Raw genomic sequence first — 19,256 nt, forward strand, 5'->3', positions numbered from 1 at the left:
AATTGAGCCACGAATTTTTCTCGACGAGATATCTCAATTTTTCTGCTCCGAGAAGTGAAAAATTGGCGATAACTCGATCACACAAGAATGTCAAAAGTACAGAAAAAATTCCCATCGGATAGGTAATTTTAGCAGTTTTTTTTTCCGTGTCTATCGGGGCAGAAATATTTCAAATAGCGGACACGTCGAAAAAATTTCATCAAGTTGAAAAAATATTTGGAAAAAAGTGGCCCGTGTAACGTGGAATGCCCCATATACGTCCAGTAACCTGGAAAAGGAAGTGAAATGCTGTACGTGGATCAAAAAGATATCAAGAACGGCCGTTTACCTCGTCAGTATATAATGTTATACACGACTACAAAAGAGAAAAAAAAAAAATATGAGAAAAATTGCCTTTTAGCATTTTAATATCTAGATTTCCTCCGCAAACTCCTACGCAATTTCCCTAATTTATTCCGCAGGCTTTCGGTGAGTACACAGAGGAAAATTAAATTAGGTTACATGTGTAGGTGGTATGTATTCGTACAGATATATATATGTATACGTGCAGAACGCGAAACCGCGTCGTTGCGCGATGTGGCGATTGACCGAAATTAAGTTTCAAGTATATGTGTACCTACGTTAGTATCTACCGTACATACCGTGACCGTCCGGCGACAAAGTTCGTTGCAACGACGAATGCAAATACAAATAAAACTTTGATAATTCGCTCGACGAAATTTCTCACGTCCTGATTCGCGATAATCTCATTGATAACCACCGGGGGTAGGCGAGTGCGACTCCCGAATCCAATGGAAAGAAAAAAAGCGATTGACTTTGCAGGCTGGACGAATTATTAATACGGCGTTCGCGTCAATGCGAATCTCCGCGGCAGTTGAACAAAATGCTCGACAAAATGCTTGCGAAACGTTATCTCGTTGGTTCAACGCGCGGATAACGGCTAAAACTTACACTGATGCGTTCTCAAATGCTACCCATAGCCATGGACGATACTGTACACTGTACTGTACTTATGTAGCCACGCATATATAGATGTGTAGAAAAAAATATCAGTTACTTCGGTCGCGAGCAAAAACGAGCGTCGCCAAATTACACACTGGGGATACAAAAGCGCGAAACGTTCGTTCTCCGGTAGATATCGTGTACGCGTAGATATATATGAATTATACGTTTTACATAAATTCACCTTTTATTTCATCGCAATTTTTTCTCGAAACCTTCAGAACTAAGAGGGTTGAAAATGCAGCATTTAGATCATGGCGGACGCGGAAGAACTAGATCGGAATATCTTTCGTTGCGCCAATATATCTATGGTTGCGCGTTATTCCTCGCTAAATTCATAAATTACCAAGATGAGGGGGAGAAAAACCATTTCCCGTATAACGTGTGTAAAAAATATAATGCGCACGTATAATCTGTTTATAGCCGAGTGCAGTTGATGAAAAATACAGGTCAGATCCGCCGCCATGGTTTTTTTTTTTTTTTAGCGTAGAGATACGCGTACCTGTGTAGTAAGCTATAGAAAAAAATGGGGAGATGAGAAGTAGTCGGGTTTAAACGAATATAAAATCACGTACATATATATGTCGCTCTTAGGTTCAAAAACCTGCGGAGCAATTCGAAGTTACCGGGGTATATAAAAACTCAAGTTGTAGCCGCTGCGCTGATCTGCAAGCTAGAGAGCACTTCAGAACGCTCTTTATTCTTCAGACCGTTTACAAGACAAGTGTTTCACCCTCTTTATGCCAACCCATCGTCTATGAAAAACCCTTTTAGAAAACCGGTGAAATAAATACTTCGATACAGAGGAGCCGATAAATACCTATATGCAAATGTACCTTGCATCTACGTAATACGTATCTACGGATACGCGAGTTCGCGAAGTTCACAGATATATTAATTCGTGAAACGGGAGAAAAAAAAAAGGAAAGTTACACGATCACTTGGAAAACAAAAAAAAAAACAAATTAATTGCTAATTAGCGAGTAAGCCGTACAAGTAACTGTTTGATATTACGTACCTATATTATACTCGTTAAAAAAATTCAATGAACCAAATCTCAGCGGGAAATAAACTCTTTGACGATTAATTCAGTCCTCCTGGTACAATTCGTCTAACTGGCCGTAACGTCATTTGTAACCAGTGAGACGTGAGTTTCTGTCAACACGAGATGATGATGGGGACGGGCGAAAAACCAGATTTAGAAAAATGACAGTCAGTCAGTCAGGGGGGTAGTGAGACCGGTGAGTGACTGACTGACTAAAGTGTACTTGCATTGAAAAAAAAAAAAAAAAAAACAGTTAAAAAAGATTTTTGAAAAAAGAAAGAAAAGAAAAGATCGCTGCTCGTGTTCCCATAAGATCTACCCTTGGTCAAAGTATAGTTTAAGTAAATATATACAAATCAATAAAAGGCAAACGCCATGCGTCGCGTATGGGTGCGAATGAAATAAGCAAACCGTACCACGCGGTGTTGCCCCTAATGAAATTCTTAGCACTCAGAAATGGGCCTGGTGAGTAGTAGTTTGAACTGTTCGGGGTATAGCCCAGAGCAAATTTCATCGCCACGGCGTGAAAGGGGTAGGCGCATATGTTCGGCGTGCGTATAAGTGCGTATATAGGTATACGTGTATATGATTTCAACAGCTCTATGCCTGGTACTTAGTCCGACCGACCATCATACATGCGTTTGTTACCCATGAAGTCGTAACCTGCCACGCAGGTTTGTCAAAAAATGTTAGTGGCGTCGTTTCGGTACCAGGCATACGACATATTGGGGTGCGAATGATATTTTAACGAGACAGCGCCTCGCAGGGGGCTAGAGAAATGAAAAAAAAAAAAAAAGCTTGTACCATCGGTATCCCAAGGACGTGTGCAGTCAATTACTACGAGAGCTAATCATTCCTTTTTCGTATAAAAAATTCAAAAATGCCAGACAAAATCTGAGAAATTCATATTTTCGAAAAACCAACTTCTGAGGAAACGAGGATCGACGCATTTCAAAATATTACACCGCGATAGGATGTCAACGATTTTCCACCAGGATTTTCTGCAGAACACGAGCTACACATGACGTTGCTTTCTGAGAATTGATCTGATACCTGAAAATCGTATCATCGCCAGGTTAAATTGCAATTCGTTATTTACACAGTTGGATGTCGCTTTATCACGTATATGTCAATATAGTATCATACCCAGAAGTAACTCTATAACCATTCTAAATCATGAGAATTGTTTTGCCAAGGGGTATAATTACGCTGTAACATCTTATCCACAAAACTAACTCACCGATTATGTTATAAATCCATGGCATATATCATTAGTAGTGGAGCAGCACATCGTCAGATGGACACTACGGGTCAAAAAATTATTACGACATCCGTTTTTGCAGCCTATACTGCACGGTCTACCACGTCATCGTTATTATCCTTGCGCAATTTATAGCGCGGAGTTATTATACTTTTTTTTTTTTTTTTTTTCGCTTCCTCTCTCCACGTTTCTCCGTCTCTCTTCTCTGATGCTTGAAAATAATTAGCGGAGTCATTTAGTATCGGAATGTGGCAATGGTCATAACATCCGATTTACATGACTATACGTACAGTTGAAAGTGTCGGTATATTTCAAACTGGAGATTGAATCGTGAGTTTTTCTTACCCAAACCCAAATCATCCCTTTCGATCGAGAAACGGCGCTGTCCTTTGATCCATTCTACAATCGGTCAAGGGTAAGTCTGCAGTTTCCGTCGGTAGCGACGTACGAAAATTGAAAGGGAAAGGAAAGGATGATGAAGATAAAAGAGAAGAGAAAGGAAAGTAACGGAGGTCTCGCACGTATGCAGAGGTAGCAGGTCTCATATCCATCGTACGCTTCGACTGAAGTAAAAATTATGCGATAATTCGCAGTGGAGATACCTACCTAATTTAGAGATTCCGATCCATTCGTATAGAATTCCTGTAACACCCAACCTTCGATAACCTCAAGAAATGAATGACAAAAAAAAAAAAAAAAAAAAAAAAAGAAACTGTATCCGTGAACCCCGCGTTTGGAAGGGCGGCGTGTGCGGGACTGTCAAAAAATGATGAAGGGATGAACAGTAGGGTGAGGTAAGGGAAGGTTGACTACTACCGTACCTACCGTACCTACCGCGCGCTACCGGGACAAAATCTGACCATGAGAAGAGGCGAAAAAAAGAGGGTAGGGAAAAAAGAAAAAAAAAAAAAAAAAAAAAATTAAAATTGTGGTGAGGAGCCCAAGGCGTAACGGAATCGTTCGCACAAAGGCTTTTGCAGTATTATAAGAGGCCGAGCTATGATATAGTATACGGTATACAAGATTGGGGAACCTAAGTCGAATGGACTGTGTGTCCTCAGTGTCTCCTCATGTTCGTCGCGTGGTCGCGTCCTGCACATATTCATTCGTGGGCTGCGCTGTTACCGCGCTACATACGAGCCGTACAAAAACGAGTTGATGTTGAGGCAGGCATAGAGATGCTCGTGCGCTTCTTCATGTACACGAAACTTCGTTCATGTACGCGCCATAAGTACACATAACATACGTACATACATATAACGCGTACAGCGTATACGCGGTACGGTACGATGTGTTGTGTATATATTTATATACCCATACCGAGAGTGACGATCACCGGCTTTACGCTTCGAGCGGAATGAAGAGGAGAGCGGTGAAGGAACGGAGGAAAGAACCCCATCGTGACGTTCTCCGCAGCCTCCTCCTCTCTCTTTCTCCCTCTCTGTCCTCATCTCGCTCAATCCGGAGGTAAGTAAGGTTTGGTCAAATCGTAAGTATAGTAAGCGGCAAGGTAAGGCAAGGTAAAATTGTATACCGTATAGTAAGACGACGTGGAGCAGCAGCATTATGGTAGCCAACGAACTAAAAGAACGCGAACGAGAAGAACGCGAACGCGAACGCGTGGTGCATGGAGCCCGGCAGCGAGCGTGCCGCACGCCTCTCTTAGCTAGGTATACGCGGAGGAGAGAAGTTGTAAGGTAGCCTCGGGGAATACTAATGCCCTTGGCATCCGGCGACAACCCGAATACCAAGGTCCGACTTGACACCAAGAGTCTCGGAGATCCCCGTGCGCAACGCGACGTGCTCCTGCAGTCGGTGTTCTCGTAAAACTCATACGATCGTCGCGTAGAAACCGTGTGATATTTTATCAGTTTGAGCTAACAGGCCGCCCCCCACCGATCGGCGTTGAGTTCACTCTCTGTTTGCCGTTGCGATAAAAATACGGTTTATCTCAAATTACAGGTGTACCCGCCAAACACTTGAAAATGGAAGGGGTACACACCACACGCTGAATTATATCACGTGTACGCGGAACCCCAGCTCCCATACCGCGCATACGGATGATACAAAGGGATTTCGATTGTTGGCGCAATTTCGCAAGTAGTAATATATCGTTATCAATCCCGGAGGGTTTTTATCGCTCGACGATTGATTATTTATAAAAGTAAGATACGCGTAACGGATAACATTCTCACGTTACACGAGCTCCACTTTATACGCATGTATACTCATACTTCGTCGCAAATGAAGAGCGAGAAATAAAACGAACGACTGAAATAACAAGTAAAAAAATTAATCAATGGGATTAACAAGAGACGCGCGTTATCCGCGCGCACCCTCTCCATCTCTCCTTCGGCGACCGATGGATATCCTATAGTCGAGATTCGATGATCAACAAAAGTTTCAGTTACAACGTTCGCGTTCAAGTGTGTTCAACGAACGCGGTTGCTTTTGTTATCAGCTGTGGGCGGTCCGCCACGTTTACTATTTGTTTAACACCAAGGTGTCTTTATCTTCTCGTGTATATATTTAATGCGCAAACGAAGATATACGAATATTATATTCCATCGCATAGTTTTCTTTTTATTATTCTCACTCGAGTACCCCATACTGTATTATATCGTGGCTGCGGCGGAGATTGACGTTACAACCGTACGACGAAAAGTAAATCCTTAGTCTCTGGACTGATATACGGTACTGCTTTGCGTTCGTCGTAGAAAGAAAAAAAAGAAAAAATTGCAGGGCAAATACGACTGAGCATCGTTATCTTGCCTCATTAGGTCCAATTTCCTATATATACGTGCATAGAAAGAAGAAGAACAAAAAAGAAGAGTAGAATAATCGGTAACGAACGTTATACTAATATAACTGAAGCATGTTGAAAAGCAATATCTGCGGTACAAGTTAGGGTTTAGTATATAGATTTTTCATTTTCCTTGTATCGAAAATTCCCACAGAAATTGCAGAGGATCAGAAAAAAAAAAACAAAAAAAAGAAAAGGTTCGACCGACATTGAAAGTTCGACAATCACTTTTAATTGTTAAAGATGATTTTCTATTCAGTCGTGGAATGAGAAAAGTGAGATCGAAAAAAAAAAAAAAATGAAGCAAAAAACAGTTCGGGTCTTTGGTAGACGTATACAGCTACTCGAACTACTTCGATCGATTAGGTATTGATTCGTGTGGAAAATCGTGCAGCTGCTTAAAACTTCTGAAACTTTTAGGGGAAACATCGCGTGTGCATATGGTATTTCCGAAAGTCATGCAAAATAAACGCTAAAAATAGAATAAAATATCGCAGAAGAAAAATTAGAGTAAAAAAGAAAAAAGAAAAAAAAAAAAACGTTGAAGTAAAAGGGAAAGAATCCGGGTTCAACGATACAATCCTGCGAAATAATTTCGGTTTCAACGAGATCATTGACTATACATCAAACTACTTGAAATATACTTATTTTAGGTAGGACTAATAATGGGATCATGATAATTACTTTTCTACGTTTATATCCATTATTCACGTTACTTCTAGAGTGTAAAGAAATTAGTACGATTTTCTGTGCGGTAATTATTTCATACACGCGTGAATGCCGGAGAATAATTGACCCGTTAATTATTTTATCAATCATTTCCCATCAAACACGCGGTGACGAGAACAAAAAAAATACAACGCTGGAATGTAACCATATCATGGCGGTATAATCATTGTCTGTATGAGGGATATAAAAATAAATGGCACCTGAAAACCCTCGAGTATGCAATCGTTCTTAAGAGGGTATAGAACGTTTTAGAAGAGAGAGAGAGGAGAAAAAAGAATCTCAAAAACCCTTAACGATGCAATCTCATCGTTTGCTGCAAGGTGAGATAAAAAAATTACCCACGTTGTTAATGAGTGACATTTACCATCTCGGTCGTTAGGCAATATAAAATTTTCTTTTGCTCGAAAAGAGTGCTGTGAAAGTAATAATTGTGAATTTAAAAAATTGCCGGTAGAAACGCAAATTCTTTTTACGTATTTTGAATTTTTTTGGAGTCATAAGCTATGAGTTTCCGCGTGGGTAATAAAAAAATGGTGGAATGCATGGGTAAGAGCATTTTTAGTTGGCGCAACTTCTTTATAAAGATACTCGCATATATACGATTGACGATATAGGCCAGTAGAATTTTAAGAATGCTGCAGCATGTCCAGGACTATAAGGAATACTATTTATTCATAGATAGAATATTTGAAAGAAAAATCAAAAGCAAGCGCACTTTTTCTATGAGCCGATATACTATATGCGATATACGATATTGGACTTTTCTAACAAGATATATTGCCTCACGAAGAAGTTTATAAACACCGCAGCGTCAGCACCAGCAAGTGATTTATGCAAAAGCCACATGAAACAATAATAATTTTACAAAATGAACAGCTGGCTCTTCTTGACCGATTTTTATTGAAATAAAAATCGGCTGAGAACCGTTTGAGCTGTGCGAAATTGGCTTACAATTAGCTGATTCTCCATCGTCTCAAAAGTTTATATATTCCCTAATTGATTCGTTATAATTAAAAGTGTTTTTACATTATTTACAATTCGGGTACGAACGGACAGGTGAAAAGTTGGGAATTGTATGAATTTGTGACATATTATAAGCGTGTATAACTATTATATGAAATAACTGAGTTGTGAGTCACCCATAAGTCTCGTTCATTCGACGTGCGTTTTCAATCCGCATGCGGTTGAAATCACCTTCGATACGTGTTCATAATAATCATTATAATGCACGTAGCAGGTATGCAGATGTTGAAATAATTATAGATACCTCTGAAAAGTCTAGTAATATTCAACCACTCAGCCAATAAAACGCGTTAGGTATATTTATGTTGAGAAACGTACGTACGAACGAAAAGTTTTATACCGAGAAGAGGAGTTCAGGTAAGAGGGAAAACATCAACAGGTTCGACTATATGCTAGCAGTACAGGTACCTCGTTTTTCAGGTAACAGGCAGCTCCGAGAGTTTCTCCTTGAATATCAGTGCCTCATAGTTGTTGCGATTCTCCAGCACGATGCAAACTATCCGATCCCTTTTAACTACACTTTTTATTCCAGTTTAGTAGGTAGTACACATATCTGTTGGCACCACATTAAATACACTGATATACACTTTAAACTTTTGATAAATAATTATATATATCGTTATTACGGCGTTTTTACAAACTCAAAACTCGGTACAAGAACCACGCATTCAAGGTGCGCGTCGCTACTAAAGTCTGAAATGCTTGAGGCCCTCGACTCCGACAACCACCGGCTTTCTGCGCAGACGCACTACTCGCCCATTACACGTTGCTATCAAAACTTTTCAATGCTACAACCTTTGAATAATCAGAGGAAAATCATATTCCACATCATATTGCGTAGTTACTACGAGTTTCCAGGTATTAATAGATATTATTAGCATACCTGTTAACTGCAGTCATGACGTTCTTCACAGCGACACCGAATGAACTGGACTCACGGACGCCGACATCTTCGAAAGGAAATTCTGGAGCCTGTGGGACTCCAAAATTGCTGAATTTTAGCTATAAACTCGATTAAAGTATTAATAATTTCATATATCATTACTTAGTATGTATTAAATCTGATCCCAGACTGAAAATCGAATCAGAAATGTGGGAATATAGATTGGGATTTAGTTCCAGCGACGCGGCGACGCTCGATGGTTTTCACTTGTTTTTCGATAAATATGAATTATGAATTCTCGATTTTGTTAGATTATACGTTTATCAAAACTTTGAAAGTAAATTTTGGAAACAAATTTCAATTTCTATAAACTAAATTAACTGAAAATGCTAGCGATCTCGATTAATTCGCTTAATTCAAATCTGTACTATCTATATTGCAGTCGCTCGCGCGATCCACCTAAGAATATCGCACATGTTGCAGCTCAAATGAATCAGGAATATTTTTGTAATTATCGATAAAGCCTAAAAATTGTAGAAGCAGTTCGAATATGTATATTCATTTATGTATATTTCCGGTCTCTGTGTTTGCATTCCATAGTTACGAACAAAGAGCATAGGGATACACGACCTCGCCTTACCGCCAATTCAAAAGTACCCAGTGGGCTCTGCTTCTATTCATTTGACATTTGGCGCATGCATTAACGCGATAGCATCCAACTATGTTCAGTTATTTATAATATTGTGCAACAAACTGAAATATTTAGTTCGAAATGGACGAAGAGATTGACATTTACGCTGATTTACCCAGTTTCAACGAAGACAATGAAAATGTAAAAAATATTCTTTATGATTGTTACTTTCGTTGAAGGTTATGTCAAGTATCCTGAACTTACTTATTTTAATGTAATATTTACTACGGTTGTTTTAGCATGCGGAAAAAAATAAGATACTTTCGGAGAATTGTGTGGAACTGGAAAAGAAAGTTGATGATCTGACACAGAGCCTCGAAGCTGTAAAGAAGACAAATCATAATTTGGAAGTTAACCTCTCTTCTTTACTGCAAACAGCTAAAGCAGAAATAGCCAGAAAGGATAGAATGATTGCTGATCTTAGAAAAGAGTAGGTTGAAACTGCCTTTTCGTATGTTTCGTACAATCTTTTCCCACTGTCTGTAATTGTAATTATTAAGCACTGTGAAATAACGATGTGCATTATCCTTTACAGATTAGAAGACATACGATTCCGAAGAGGAAGTAACAATCGACCCGCACATCGTAGTCCTCCAAGAAAGAAGAGAGAAGAAATTTTTAAAAGTAAAGACAATAGTGTTCAAATACCTAAAGTGCCGGATTTAACTGAGTTTGTATGTGATCCTCCTGTATCTGATGATGACGACGATGATACTACCAACAAATCGCAGCAAATTAATGCTCTTGCAAGCACAGTGTTTGGTCAGCGATTGCACAAGAGGATTCTCAAAGAACAGGAAGCAGAGAAGATGCAAAGTTTACGATCCAAGGATATTGGAGAACAGGATCTTCGGAAGCAGAATATTGAACCTAGTGTATCAAGACTGGTTGACGAGAATGTTGAAGTTTCTTCAAAAGACTCGAGCCAGCCTCATAGTCCCAGGTTAGATAACAAGGGAAGCAATGTAACTAGGACAAAGCACAAGGATTCGAGCCTTGATTCGGAGCATAGTTCACATTCTCAGGAAATCAATAGTCATACTAGGTGGAAAACTTCAACTGTTGATGATCGTCGTGACAGAAAGAGACCCTTGGTAGACAACTCGGATACGAAAAATTACAAAAGATTTAAGACGAATGACCGTGAAAGCAGGCATCGCGATAGAATTTCTCATGTAGATAGAAGTGATCGTTCTAGCTCTAGAAAAGGAAACAGAAATAAATCCAGGGATCGACACATTAATGAATTTGTTGCGGATAATACTAAAAGTAAAGGAGGAAGCGCTACCACAACAGTTGAAAATGAACATGAAGACGGACATAACAGAGTTGCGTTACGTTTATTACTACTCGCGGAAGGAATTGATCCAGATCTCGATGAAAACAATTCGGTCAAGCATGAAAAAAGAGCTTTTTCTGATAAGGGGGAGGATGCGCGGGCGAACGGTAAAAAATTCAATAATACACGGAGTAGATCTAGAAGCACGGAGCACAATATTCGTAATGAAAAAAATAAACGCTATAACAGATCGCGCAGTAGAACGCCCGAAAAATTTTACAAAAGTAAAAATCGAGATAGACGTAACGACAATAGTTATAGAAAAACAAGCAGGGACAGATTCGATAGACGAAAAGATCAAAAAAATAAAGACGGTGATAATCTGAGTGAATTTAGTCAAGAAATTCATGAATTGAAGGAAAAAATTGAGCACAGCGATCGAGTAGAAAAGAGTAAAAACCTAAATGCGCACAAAAAAATTAATGACAGAACCCACCACAACGCGAGATCTAAGACACCGGACAATAATAAAAGAAATAGCGAAGAAAAGATAACCCGCGCGTCCTCTAAAGATGAAAAGTCGTCCAGAAAATCAAAGTCGCGAGAAAAAAAGCATTCTAGAGAGCGGAACCGAAGACCAGATCATGACGAAACCCGCGTTCCTTCTGCAGCTCAGACTTCACAACCTGTTGTACGGGCGATAAAAAATATCGGGGGCGAAGAAATTTTACCTCCCGAGGACATCGCGGAGTCGTCAAATGTCCCGGAAACAAAGAGTTTGGTATCTCTGGAGGACGGCGAGATCGTAGATAGCGTTACATCTAGTCCTGTTAAAAGTATAAACAGTATTGCAAATGATAGTAAAGAAATGTTACCGAGAGTCAGCAAGCTTCATTTATCTGATCCAAAGCAAATGATACCGCAGGAAAAGTGTTCACATCCGTTAAGAGAAATCGGAAACAATCAAATTTACGAACAACCCGTAGTTTCCGGTGAAACAGTGTTGACGATTCCCGAATCAAACCGACCAGCTGGCCCAAGTGAGGCTTTGAATATCTCGAAAGAAGAAAGAATTGAAAATATAGCAGAATTTATCGCGAATTTTACGCAAAAAGGGAATGAAAATTCTTCACAAAGTCGAAAAAAAGATCAACCGGACGATGAAATATCTCGCAATAACTCCATGGATATGAAACAATCTGAAACTGTATCGTCAGCTACAAAAGATTGCAATAAAAAAATGCAGATCACGAATAATACCGTTTTGCAAGGTTCCTCCAAAGACGATTCTCCGATAATACCTTACGAAAAAAATGACGATAATATCAGTAACATGAATCAGAATGAAAAGGCAAATCGTACAGATAATGATTGGTGTCTGATTGCAATCGATAGCCCGGTGAAAAATTTCGAAGAGAATAGAAAGACTAGATTGAAATTTCAGGAAACACAGATAGCTAAAAATGGCGAACTTGAAAACATCGTCGCTTTCGATAAACCTGCACCTGAAAACTCAAAAGACGATTCTAAAATTTCATCTACTGTGGATTCGAGTAAAAAGCCAGAACCTGTTGACGCAAAAGTTACCCCCATAAAAACGGCAAAAGGTAAAATTAAGGGACCTGGAATCAAATCGTTCAAATCAACTTACTCCAAATTCGGAAAAGAAATAGTGTTGTCCGATGCAAATTCTGAACAATGTACTAGAATTGCATCGTCTGTCTCTGCTAAACCCACTATAAAATGCCTCGATGATGCCGAAACTGAAGTTCAAGGTAAAGATGGTTCAAAAAAAGTTGAGGGGCCTAGTGGTAAAGTAAAAAAAGATCAACAAAAGGTGATCGTCTCTGGTAGACGGAGAAAACCGGTACTTTTAGAGGACAGTACGTCTGCATCAAGCGTTGCTATCAGCCCAAATTCATCTACCGATTCGGTGGTTGATTTCCCAGTGAATATTGTAGCTAATAAGAACCCATCTCCAAATAATTGCGATGGATAACATTGACGATCCAATTGATAATTGTGAAAATCGAAGACTACCAAAATGTAAGCACTGAATAAAAAAATCGGTACCAGGAAGAAACGTAAAACTCGAAAGTTGATCCAGTTCATTTTTTTGTTGATTAATAGTTTTGTTTTATGAACAATTACTTTCGCGTATAAATATTTCGAATGATGTTACTGCTTCTTTATTCTGAAATCGCATTGTTCAGCTCTTGTAGCGAGTTATTACCGATGTACCGAGTCATATTTAGTTGCTTTACTTTTCGTACGATTAAAATTGACATGATCAAATTATAATCCGTTTCAAAATTGTAATTGATCATTTTTTTGCTTGCCGATGATGAAAAGTTATTCGTTGCACCGCTCTTGTATAGAGTTACATTATTTATGTACGAACTAATGAATGTTCTTGTGACATAAATTTATATATGTAAATATTTTTTTTTAAGATGCAGTACCTTAGATGTACAGACTGATTGTTATTTAATTTTTAAGAAAAAGATTTATTGTTTTATTCAACGGTTCTGATTTGTTACTCTCTTCAAATAAACATAAATCGTCGATCAAAATAACATCTTCTTTTGAATTGACCCGGTCCTGGAAAGCGCACGCACGGTGCTAATGATTTTTTAAAATCAAAGTTTGCACCGCGACGGCGTACCCGCATCCGAAAGCGTCGGTGGTCATGGGATAGGGCGACGTTCGACGTCACGAAACGTCGACGTTTTCGCGATGTGCGCCGTCGCCAACGAAACATGGACGGTTATCAATAGTCCAAGCTCCTAAATAATTTCGACCAAATACTTTTATTCAAAAATGCCCTTATAAATATATCATAAATAAATTTAGTAGTTTTTACCGTCAACGAAAGATCTTAGTAAAAAATAAACTAGTGCCTTGTGCTCGTCTACAAAGATAAAATCATTTTATCCAATATTGTATTACTAAAAAAAAAAAAGAATAATAATAAAAGACAGAAAATAATACAAAAATTTTAGCATTATCAAAGGAAAATGGGTTCGATAGTGCTCAAATCCTTATCCGTGCTCTTGGGAATATTTTTTGTATTCGTTGGAACGATGAAACTAACGTCACACATAAGCAAAGATCTTCACAAAGACCTGGTAAGTAATATTTTTGAGCATCACCCCACCTGTATCTATACCCAAAATCGAATTACGGTTCAAGTTATATAATATTCAACATGTCAGTCTAGGAAAATCCTTTTTTCGCGCATTTAAACTCCTGGATGCAGAGTATCTCTGTTACATCAAAGCCGCGTGGGATGCATTTTTGGCGCGGGAAAAGCCTGGACGAAATAAATCTGTAAAACGTTGTCGCTGTGATTCACCCCCATGAAAATTTTGCCTAATCGATCCTAAAAGGCTGTAGGAATATATTTTCTAAATTCTTATCATTGATTGTTTTCTCATCTGCCAAAACCACCCCATGAAAATTCTTCGTCGGCATTGTACCCTACGACCTAAAAGAGTTATTCATCGTGTTGAGAAATTGTAATCGAGATTTATGAATCATTCAAACTCTATATCAAATAAACTTGATGTGATTCTCCCGTGCCTTAGCCGAGGCTCGTATCTATTTCGGTGTCTCATTGCCACAGTCGATTTTACAACAGCTGACCAGTCCAGTTGGAAAATGGCCAATTTTGTTTGCATACCTATATAATCTAGCGATTAACAAATTGGCTTTTTCTTCACTTCTTTTCTTTTGCTTCTCAAATTTCAGAGAAAGGAGTACGTCAAGTATGCCAAGGTTTTTCCCTTATCGGGTACTCTGGACTTCAAAGTACCGAGCAAATGGTACCGAAGGGTAGTTGGTTCCCTAGAAATCGCGTGCGGCTTAGCTATGGCATTAATTCCCAGTCGTAAGTGTTATCCACATATACAAGATTTATACGCTAGTAATTCGATATCTACACAGGATAAACGAATAAAAAAGCCTATATATTCTTACAAACTATCTTCAAAAGTAACACAAATACGCAATTGTGCAGACTCCGGAGTTAGTATATAATTTAGTATATCGGAACATGAAAATGACGCGGTATTTGTTTATAACCGACGGTTGGTTTTTACGAGCTAAGCGTTTTCATTTTCTCTAAACTGTTATACAATACACGTTACGGTTAACCGACTTTTTTATACCCGAATTAAGGAGCGGTGAAACTAAAATGCTCTTTTTAAATTTACGACCATTTTTTTCGTCTACAGATAAAGTGAAAAACGCCTCGAATCTTGTCTTGTTACTGCTCATGTTAATGGCAGTTTATTCGCATTACATGGTCAACGATAAATTCGAAAGAATTGCACCAGCATTGGTGAGTAACTATGCTTATAATAAACCTCGCAACACGCTGGCACCGAAAAAAAAAATTGATTTTCAGGTTTTTTTCTTCATGCTCACCGGTCGCCTGGTCATCGACTGGCAATTGAGACGCCTAGACGGACAGCCGGTTACCGCAAATGGTATTGACGACAAATCTAAAAAGCAAGACTGAAATATAAATCGCGAAAAATATACGCACAAATTTTTCCGTACCCCATCACAATCAGTAGCTCGAATATTAAACACTGCAACTTACAGCAGCTGTTAACACGCCATCAGCCATCCGATAATCTTATTCCTTTGATAGGAGATATGTTCTTCTCTAGTCGATATAAAGAAATTCATCACAAATTTTGGATTTTTTTAATTTAGAAAACATCCATATATACCACACATATTTCATTACTTATAAAGTATGTACAAAGGAATTAAAATACACGTCATCATTTATTCTAAATATATGTAAAAAACAGAACAACAACTCGTCATCAGATTACACTCATGATCATCTATTTTACAGACTTTTGCTAATCGAATATCATTTCTCATTTTTAACGCTTTCAATTCGCGCTGCAACAAATTTTAATGTTGTAAAAACGTACGTTGTAGCATCTTTAAACGCGATTTAATGAACTCATGGTCATTGGTTTTGTTTATTTTTACTGGTCACAGTTATTCGCTTACGTCGATATTGAACAAGAACAGTCGTTACAATTAACGATGCCGATTCGAATTAATTTAATCCATTATTCGCATAGACATGCCACTTACATTAATGTGCAAGCCGCAAAAGACGTTCGTTTATCGAATTATATTAAAATAATTTTTGAATGATTGTACGTGTATAGCTACTTCAACGTGCAATGTTTTTTTAAGTTGTGACAATTCAAAATTCTAACCCACCGAGTTTAATTAGCGAAAGTATTGGTGCAATCAATCGAATGCAAAGTACTAACTGCCGTTGAGATAAGAAATAATAATAATAATAAATAAAAGTGTTCTCCTGAATATCATAATAATACGAATACTTGTAGTGAATAATATCATATATTGAAATTTGATAAAAAACAAATGCACAATTGCATCTTTACGATTGGATCTCTCGTTATTATAATTGCGTTGTGTATGAAAACGTACGTATATTCAAGGTGGAAAAAAACGGAACTGAATATACGCATACGAAAAGTAAGTTCTCACAACTTGATAGGAATGTTAATTTCTCGATTTAGACGTGATTTAGCTAATGATAACGCATATAATTACGTGTAAATACATTGGAAAAATAACCACACAGGAATCTAGAATGTAACCGGCGGAATATTAATTTAATTGACGAAGGATGAAAAATCAAACGACCTAATGTTTCGTGATCGTAGTTAAAACTACTACGAAATGCTAAAATGCCTTTATAAATAATCACTAAATTAGTAAACTCTTATATTTGATTCGTGTGTAGCATTCAAATCAGCGTAATCAGAGTTTACATGATTTCAAGTTAGGAAAATTAAAACGAAGCTCATTCCGTTTGACTTAAAAATAATATTCTGTAGCTCTGGTGATCTACTGTTTCGGTTCAGGTTTTAATGTCATACGCTATTGTAGTATAAAACTTATACATACGAAGTCCAATGTGATACACATATGCCTCTGAGTTACCCACCATAACACGACTGTAGTCCAAAATAAGTATATCAACAATTAAGCTACATAAAATTAATGAGAAATCACACGTTATATTATAATACATTTATATATAAACACGAAAAAATGTAAAAAGTACACATATGTCTCATTTGATGTCGAATAATATCCTTTAAATATAAAGTGCTGTGAAATTAAGAAAAACCTACCTTTGAAGTCTCACGTTCATTCCAAACATACGAAACCAAGGAATCAATTTTAAGTATGCTAGTCGAGTAAGATGTATTTTATTAACATTTACAGTTATTTATATGAAACTTAAGCAGATATTTTACGAAAACACGTTATTATTTACAGAGATATTAGCGCTTTAAACATCATTATAATCATCTGTTAGATGTTATATTAAATCGTAATAATTAAAAGCTCAAATATTAAGCTTGAGACTTCAGCATAGGCATTACTGTGACTGTAAATTACTAGTATACAACCAGCGTATGAGTCGTTTGTTGATTAGGCAGGATCTTGACCAGTCGTTAAAAGGTGCAAAGCCTTTTGTAGATTCATAACTGCAGTCGACACATCATCATAATTTAGAGCACTTCCAGCCCACTTAACATATTTTTGTGCTTTATTCATCTGCTCAATATCCAAAGCAACTCCACCTACATTAATCGTTGAAAATATGTGGTCATGGATATAAGATTGAGCTAAAAATATCGACTATTTTTTCTTTTCAACGGTACTTTGAAAGTATTATTTGGCATGACAAAGAAAAATTATTCGGAAAATTTGAGCTCTTAATACCAGCATTAGGAGGTCTATCATCGCAGCAGGTTTTTGACTCGTATCTTCCGAACCATCGCGGTAAGCGAAATTCACTCAAGGATCTTTTTTGTAGGAAATTGAATGTTCTACAAAAAAGGTCCTTAAGTTAATTTCGCTTGCCGCAATGGTTTGGAAGATACGAGTCGAAAACCCGGTTAGTAAGAAAAAATCAAAAATTGCAATAGACCTCGAATATTAATATTCAGATAGAGTAGTCGATTCTTTTGACCAAGTCTATTGGATATACTTTCATAGAGAAGTAATGACAAATTGCTCTTACCCTCTGAAACAGGCGTAGTGTTATAGTCTGCAGCTGAAGGTTGACTAGGTAGCACTGTACTTGGAATGAGCATGGGTTTGTCAGGAGCTGGATTAGCCGGGGTGTTATTAAAGCTGGGCAAATTCGGATATGGTAAATTACCAGGATTTTGATTATCAGGTGGTGTAGGGAAATTTGTCGCGGAATTTGTAGGAACCGAAGGAAAACCAAAAGCATCTGCTCCAGGTGGAGGCGTTGGCTGTGAACCAGATGCAGCATCAGCATCGTTGTTAATGTCCTCATCCTCATCTCCTTCACCTTTCATTGGACCAGGAATTGGAGTCTCACCATTCTTCAAACAATTATGTATGTAGGCAGCCTTCCACTTAGCATACTTTCTATTCTGAGCTGCTTCTTCACTGAGCTCACCAAACGTTGACAACACATCATAAATTACTCCAGCGGTATAAAATGCTTTGATTATGTTTTTTCCAAAATTAGAAGCTCTGTCATTGTGATCGGCGTACATGAACAATTTTAGGGCATAATTTTCTAGGTGAGCTTGAGCTGCCACTTCATTTGTTATCGCCTCATTATCATGCTGTGCTTTCTTTGTAACTTCGAGCCAGTCCATGAGCTTCAATAGAAATCCTGTCTCTTCCGAAGTTTTAGTGGATAACTTTAAGCCCGTTTGTAAGGCGTGAAGGCGACCTGGAATCATCAAATGACATGGTAATTCTAATTAATCATTTAATGGTATTCTAGTTGTACTCACACCAATAGCTGACAACGGGATCACGTTGCTCATGTTCTACAGCAGCTTTTAAAAAATGTTGAATGCTTTTTAAAGGCGCCGGACAATCCGGCAGGTTTAAGGCTGCCATTTTTGTAGTATTCAAAGAATTAATAAACGTTTATCTGAGGTTTTGACATAAACGTCGCACTGCGGGCTGCGCCTCTGATGTCATCCAAAATCCATAGAATGCTGCAAGTTTAAGAGTTTAAATTCATTGAAGAATCTGCCTCTCCCAAATTCAGTGGAAAGTCTGCGGAAAGACCAAAAATCAGAAACTCTAACGATGACCATCTGATGGTATTGCTATTTCATAGTGTTGAACAACAATGTTCATTTATCTACACAAGGTTCAGTCCTTTCCTTCTATTGGATTACCGATGAGATTTCAACAGTTGAACTTTCGCTGTTACCGGTGGGGATAAGTCCAATTAAAAAAGACAGTACCCAATCATATCCTAACAGAAATTGAAGCCGCTGAATTAATTAATATGAATATAGTAAAGCGATCACTTAAGATTCTGTTAATTTCAACTCTGACGCACTTAAGATGTGATATTACCGATATGTCGGTTATTCTGAATCACCGCATTCGCATTATCTAAAACAACTTATTTTCAGATAAAACTTCTGATAAAACTTGCTCTTTCGGTCAGATATCTCGATGTC

At 38.0% G+C, this 19,256-nt stretch overlaps 4 protein-coding genes across 4 annotated transcripts in view; 2 read left to right on the forward strand and 2 right to left on the reverse strand.

Moving 5' to 3' along the window:
• LOC105689112 (afadin) overlaps window positions 1-8,541 on the reverse strand; it is a 73,247-nt gene extending 64,706 nt beyond the window's left edge. Inside the window, exon 1 of the mRNA XM_012405888.3 lies at window positions 8,272-8,541. The gene's annotated coding sequence lies outside the window, so the exon portion shown is untranslated. The remainder of the gene's footprint in view (window positions 1-8,271) is intronic.
• A 139-nt stretch (window positions 8,542-8,680) lies between these two features.
• LOC105689153 lies at window positions 8,681-13,292 on the forward strand. Its single transcript, XM_012405970.3, has 3 exons — window positions 8,681-9,578; window positions 9,677-9,867; window positions 9,973-13,292. The coding sequence occupies exons 1-3, from the start codon at window positions 9,519-9,521 to the stop codon at window positions 12,713-12,715; spliced, it is 2,994 nt and encodes a 997-aa protein (XP_012261393.2). The 5' UTR covers window positions 8,681-9,518; the 3' UTR covers window positions 12,716-13,292.
• Window positions 13,293-13,466: 174 nt separating this feature from the next.
• LOC105689144 (novel acetylcholine receptor chaperone) lies at window positions 13,467-16,911 on the forward strand. Its single transcript, XM_012405955.4, has 4 exons — window positions 13,467-13,844; window positions 14,467-14,605; window positions 14,952-15,058; window positions 15,125-16,911. Exons 1-4 carry the CDS (start codon window positions 13,734-13,736, stop codon window positions 15,236-15,238), a joined length of 471 nt encoding a protein of 156 aa, XP_012261378.1. The 5' UTR covers window positions 13,467-13,733; the 3' UTR covers window positions 15,239-16,911.
• A 67-nt stretch (window positions 16,912-16,978) lies between these two features.
• On the reverse strand, window positions 16,979-18,781 carry LOC105689143 (vacuolar protein sorting-associated protein VTA1 homolog). The gene is made up of 3 exons (XM_012405954.3): window positions 18,570-18,781; window positions 17,816-18,505; window positions 16,979-17,372 (listed from the first exon to the last, which is right to left on the reverse strand). Exons 1-3 carry the CDS (start codon window positions 18,676-18,678, stop codon window positions 17,221-17,223), a joined length of 951 nt encoding a protein of 316 aa, XP_012261377.2. The 5' UTR covers window positions 18,679-18,781; the 3' UTR covers window positions 16,979-17,220.
• Between the last annotated feature and the right edge of the window lie 475 nt (window positions 18,782-19,256).

This window comes from Athalia rosae, chromosome 2 (assembly GCF_917208135.1).
Source record: "Athalia rosae chromosome 2, iyAthRosa1.1, whole genome shotgun sequence".
Taxonomy (NCBI): Eukaryota; Metazoa; Arthropoda; class Insecta; order Hymenoptera; family Athaliidae; genus Athalia; species Athalia rosae.

Bases quoted from the DNA above. Each gene is read 5' to 3' on its own strand.
- LOC105689153 (XM_012405970.3), top strand. From the start codon at position 9,519: ATGGACGAAGAGATTGACATTTACGCTGATTTACCCAGTTTCAACGAA. The intron at 9,579-9,676 runs GTAAAAAATATT...CGGTTGTTTTAG, and splicing joins TCAACGAAGACAATGAAAAT to CATGCGGAAAAAAATAAGAT. The intron at 9,868-9,972 runs GTAGGTTGAAAC...TATCCTTTACAG, and splicing joins ATTGCTGATCTTAGAAAAGA to ATTAGAAGACATACGATTCC.
- LOC105689144 (XM_012405955.4), top strand. From the start codon at position 13,734: ATGGGTTCGATAGTGCTCAAATCCTTATCCGTGCTCTTGGGAATATTT. The intron at 13,845-14,466 runs GTAAGTAATATT...CTCAAATTTCAG, and splicing joins AAGATCTTCACAAAGACCTG to AGAAAGGAGTACGTCAAGTA. The intron at 15,059-15,124 runs GTGAGTAACTAT...ATTGATTTTCAG, and splicing joins AAAGAATTGCACCAGCATTG to GTTTTTTTCTTCATGCTCAC.
- LOC105689143 (XM_012405954.3), bottom strand. From the start codon at position 18,678: ATGGCAGCCTTAAACCTGCCGGATTGTCCGGCGCCTTTAAAAAGCATT. The intron at 18,506-18,569 runs GTGAGTACAACT...TGATGATTCCAG, and splicing joins TCCCGTTGTCAGCTATTGGT to GTCGCCTTCACGCCTTACAA. The intron at 17,373-17,815 runs GTAAGAGCAATT...CGATTAATGTAG, and splicing joins CACTACGCCTGTTTCAGAGG to GTGGAGTTGCTTTGGATATT.